The 4,961-nt window shown below is 43.2% G+C and overlaps 1 protein-coding gene across 1 annotated transcript in view; it reads left to right on the top strand.

The window, feature by feature from the left end:
• Nucleotides 1-4,961, top strand: part of LOC106512346 (Scm polycomb group protein like 2) — a gene marked incomplete in the record, with an annotated part of 21,616 nt that overhangs the window by 9,621 nt on the left and 7,034 nt on the right. Inside the window, 8 exon segments of the mRNA XM_014000986.1 lie at nucleotides 836-1,070; nucleotides 1,153-1,241; nucleotides 1,342-1,585; nucleotides 2,895-3,160; nucleotides 3,244-3,337; nucleotides 3,424-3,627; nucleotides 3,751-3,912; nucleotides 4,042-4,170. Of these exon segments, the coding sequence (XP_013856440.1) occupies nucleotides 836-1,070; nucleotides 1,153-1,241; nucleotides 1,342-1,585; nucleotides 2,895-3,160; nucleotides 3,244-3,337; nucleotides 3,424-3,627; nucleotides 3,751-3,912; nucleotides 4,042-4,170 (1,423 nt within the window).

The following is a 4,961-nucleotide window of genomic DNA, read 5'->3' as shown; positions in this document are numbered from 1 at the left end:
GATACAAATGAGTACTGGCAATAGTTTGTTGGTTTGTTTGTTTGTTTGTTTGTTTGTTTGTTTGTTTGTTTACACACAGTCTGCTTCTATCTTAGCTGGGCTGCTGGACATGTCATGATCTGACATCAGTTACTATTTATTAGATTGGCTCACTGGCTGGGTTATGTCACACAGATTAGATTAACTTCATATTTTTAGCGACTGTAATGTTTTTGTTTTGTTTTTTCACATGGAGTTAAACTCAACGAGAGGAAGCTAACGTTCACAGTTAGCTTACCATTCTGTCATCCTTTTCTCTTGTTTTAAGCGTCATACTRCTGGATAGTCCAGTACAGCCTTCAGTACCTTTCCTTCGGGTTTGGTATCGTCCATTATTATTGTTGTGCCGCAAATAAAACTAAATAAGACTCGCGCATTTGTGGTCCCACCCACATTATTGAAACGGCTTTCTGCTGCTCAGTTCAACTGGGCAGGGGTAGAGCAGCAGCGCGCTCTGCTGGATGAAGTCAAAACTACACTGAAATAAGGTTTAAAACGTTAAAAAATGTTTTAAAAACATTTTCAATTAATAGAATGGAAGAAACTTTAATCTAATAAACTATTAATCGACAATTAATCGTAAATCGATAAATTGTTTGCATCCCTAGCCTGAACTCAACTGATATCACTTAGTCAGCAACAGTTCTGTACATGTAAGATGCAGTTGTTGTCTTCCAGTTCTGGTTGGAACAACATAGTTTCTGTTATCAGTAAGCACAATGCTTCTGTCTGCTGTAGACTAGCTCTGATTCTGTAAGCTTTAACACCAAAAACAATATTTTATTATATTTTTCAGGCAAGAGTGCCGCCCTCTAACGACTTTAAGGTGGGAATGAAGCTTGAAGCTCACGACCCTCGCAACTCCACATCCGTTTGCATCGCCACAGTGATGGGTTTAACTGGGGTTCGTCTGCGCCTCCGTCTGGATGGAAGTGACAACAGCAATGACTTCTGGCGACTGGTCGACTCCATGGACATCCAACCCATCGGCACATGTGAGAAGAATGGAGATATGCTGCAGCCGCCGCTGGGTGAGAGAGGCAAAGCATTACTAATGTCGTAGATGTATACAGGGGGGATGTCTCATTTTTGCCTTAATATTCTCTCCTTCAGGGTTTCGAATGAATGCTTCCTCCTGGCCCATGTTTCTGCTACGAACCTTAAACGGAGCAGAGATGGCACCAGTATCAGCCTTTAAAAAGGTTTGCCTTACATCTACAGAGCTTTGTGATTTGAACCCAACAGTGTGATTTCTGTCAGAGGCTTTTGCTGTTTTATATATATATTATTTTTTATTTTTAGGAACCTCCAAGACCCCCCCTGAATAGTTTCAGCCCAGGCATGAAGCTGGAAGCGGTGGATAAGAAGAATCCCTACTTGATCTGCCCTGCCACTATCGGAGAAGTGAGGGGTGACGAGGTGTTCATCATGTTCGATGGGTGGCGGGGGGCTTTTGATTACTGGTGCAAGTATGACTCCAGGGACATCTTCCCAGTGGGCTGGTGTTCTCTCACTAARCACAGCCTCCAGCCTCCAGGCAACAGTGGTGAGTGCTGAACTCTAGGTGGCAGCAGATATGTACTTGATCCTCACTGAAGCAAACTGTTGTGTCTGAGGCAGACACTGCTGTTATTTGTGATCAGTGTTTGATTTATTCTCGTTAATTGAAGTGGAGCTCTTCTCCCCTCCTGCATCCAGAGAATTACTCCTACCAGAAAAGAAACATACAGGGGTTGGACAATGAAACTGAAACACCATTTTAGTGTGGGAGGTTTCATGGCTAAATTGGACCAGCCTGGTGACCAGTCTTCATTAAYTGCACATTGCACCAGTAAGAGCAGAGTGTGAATGTTCATTTAGCAGGGTAAGAACACAGTTCTGCTCAACATATTACAATGCATACGACWTTATGGGTGACATACTAGAGTTCAAAAGAGGACAAATTGTTGGTGCAAGTCTTGCTGGTGCATCTGTGACCAAGACAGCAAGTCTTTGTGATGTATCAAGAGCCACAGTATCCAGGGTAATGTCAGCATACCACCAAGAAGGACCAACCACATCCAACAGGATTAACTRTGGACACAAGAGGAAGCTGTCTGAAAGGGATGTTCTGGTCTAAAACCAGGTGTTTCAGTTTCATTATCTATAATCTATAATATGGCCAGGCAGAATGTAAAATYTAAACCTCTGTAATGTTATGGAGCAGTGAAGTTGAGGAAAAAATTACTAAATAAAAAAATCCAATAAATGTTATAAATTATCATGAAATAAAATCTGATTTTCAATCATTTAAAAATATAATTTACAATATAATTGTAAAAATGTTATTTAGGTTTGATTTTTTGTCTGTTTTTTTTCACCAACAGTTTTTTGAAAAGTAGCTTTTTCAGTGGGACTATAGCAGTGTTTAAAACATGTTAGGTAATAACATTCTTATGCTAAACATTGAATAAAACATCCTAAAAATAGATGTTTCATTACAAATCATTTGAAGCATTTTTGGTGGGTTTTCAGAGGGGGTCCCTGGCCAGAAGCTAATGCTGCTTAGGGGGCCATGGCATGCATAAGTTTGGGAACCCCTGATATATAGAATATAGAGAATTGTAAGAGTTTCATGTTATTTTCATCAGTTTTTTTTTWAAATTTAACTAAGCTAATCGAAAACAGCACAGCTCTTTGTTGGTTAAAAAAGAAAATGAAGTATTTTATTATTTCCTCACAGATCCTCCAGGTCGTTTTTGGTTTTATATTTTGGCGACCTTTCTCTTTGTCATAATTAGTAAAATATCATGTTCAGTGTTTGTATTTTTGTCCAGGCTTCATTTTCATTTGCTGCACTGATGCTGTCGTTCCAGTAACTCTTCCAAAGAACCTGCAGATTCTGCCGGCRTCGCCCTCCAAACCCAGCAGACGGTCCATCCAGCCTCCCTACAGACTCCTCAGCCCTCTGCCCACTCTGCCTGTCAGGAAGGGGGTAAGAGGCCGCCGGCCTAAGAGTGAGACCCTCGCTCTCCTCAAAGCAGTAGCAGAGGCAGCAGCTGCCCACAACGGGACAGAACCCAGCAACACGCAGCTCATTCCCCGGGTCCACAAGAAGAGGGGGCCCAAACCTGGAAGCAAGGTGAGCCATAGCTGGTCGAACTGCAGCTAACATTATCCAAATCTGTTTTACTAACGTGTATTTATTATTTTTACATTTTGCAGAGAAAGCCCAAACTTCTTCAAAGCCCCACACAGCTGCCAAGCATCCAGGTTCCACAAGAAAGCCCCCCCAGCCACAGCTCAGTGGTTTCAACAGGTAGTGATTAATGCTCCTTTGCTCCCTCATTAGCTGTGGGACACATGGTTAATGTGTTCAACGTGTTTGTTTGTGTCATCCTTCAGTGTGTGTGTATGTGAACAAGCATGGAAACTGTGGTCCCCACTTGGACAGGAAGCAGATGCAACATTTGCCTGACCACTTTGGCCCCGGGCCAGTGAACACTGTGCTCCAGCAAGTGGTTCAGTCTTGTATAAACTGTGCATATCAGCCCAAAGTGCTGCTCAATGCTCTGCAGAGCGATTCAGGAGGAGGAGAAACTGTCAGAGGTACAACCGGACTCCTACTTACTCCAACCTCTTATTGTTTTCATGAGCATGCAGGTCAGATATCTGAATGTTTAAAGTTTTTACAAGGATTCAGAGAACAATACATGATGTGTTTTCTCCCAGTGAGAACGAGCGGTGGTGTCCGTGTGATCAGACTACCGTCAGCCTCCAGTCCTTCCTTTGTGTTGCGTTTCTTGGAGACGATGTGTCGTCACCTTCAGTGTGACAACCTGTTCAGCAGCCAGCCGTTCTGCCACTACACCGCATATGACAGGAACAAGTCAGGTAATCTGCTTTCACTGCAGTGGGAGGATGTGAAACTCCACTGGTGCTGCACTGAAACCCAGACCCAACACTCATGGGTTTCCCTGCTGCCTCATGTCTGTGAGCTTCTCCCTCTTCTCTGTGTTCCAGTGAAAGAGGAAGCACTTGATGCTCCCTCTCTGGCCCGAGGCAGTAAACACGGCCTCTCAGGAGTCTCTCCACCACACGCAGCTCCTCTGTCTCCTAAACATTTATGTGTGGAGGCTCACCCATCAGAAGGTACACTGTACACCACTGTAAAAGTAATGTGTTCAAGCTGCTGGTGCACTTCATACAAAACACATATTACATGTTAGAAATGACAGAACAAAGCAGTGACTGTGGAATAAGAAGTTCTGTTGCTTCTGTTGTAGGGCTGCAACTACTAATCGATTAAATCGATAAAAATCGATTATTAAAAGCGTTGGTGGCAACGAATTTCATTATCGATTCGTTGTGTCACGGGATTTATGCGTCCCTCGTCGTGTCGCGGAGCCGATTACGTCACCTGCAGAGCGTTGTCAATGCTGGCTGACCTAAATAAAGTTTAGGAAGAAAGAAAAGAACTACCTGTAAAGAGCGGCCCTCTCTCTGATTCTCGAGTGAAAAGCAGAGACTTCGAACTTTAAACCAGTTTTTAAATCATGCTGTTAGGCCAAGTAGATCCAAAGATTTGATAAAAAGTATCTGCCACATTTATTTTTTTTTAGAAGACGGTCTGATTTGATGCGAGCTGCGTCTCGAGGAGGAAGTGCGTGCGGCGGAGGGAGGGAGACCTAAATCCACCGTTTCGTCCTCCTCTCGGGCTAAAAGTATAAAAACCCTCCAGTTTTTTCTGACTGAGGCCGGCCCAAAGTTATTTGTTGAGCAGCAAAACGGTTCAGGATGAAAGAAAAAAAAATACACGACTGAGCAGCAGGTCTGCAGGAAGAGGGGAGGAGGGGCAGGGGCTGCTTCAGAACCAGTTTTATTGGGTCAAACAATGTTTCAGTCAAACAGAACCAACAAGAATGAAACAAAAAGTAAAGAAT

The sequence above is a fragment of the Austrofundulus limnaeus genome, unplaced genomic scaffold (genome assembly GCF_001266775.1).
Source record: "Austrofundulus limnaeus strain Quisiro unplaced genomic scaffold, Austrofundulus_limnaeus-1.0 Scaffold8, whole genome shotgun sequence".
Lineage (NCBI taxonomy): Eukaryota > Metazoa > Chordata > Actinopteri > Cyprinodontiformes > Rivulidae > Austrofundulus > Austrofundulus limnaeus.
The sequence above is the reverse complement of the archived record's forward strand: the minus strand, read 5'-3'. Positions and strand labels throughout refer to the sequence as shown.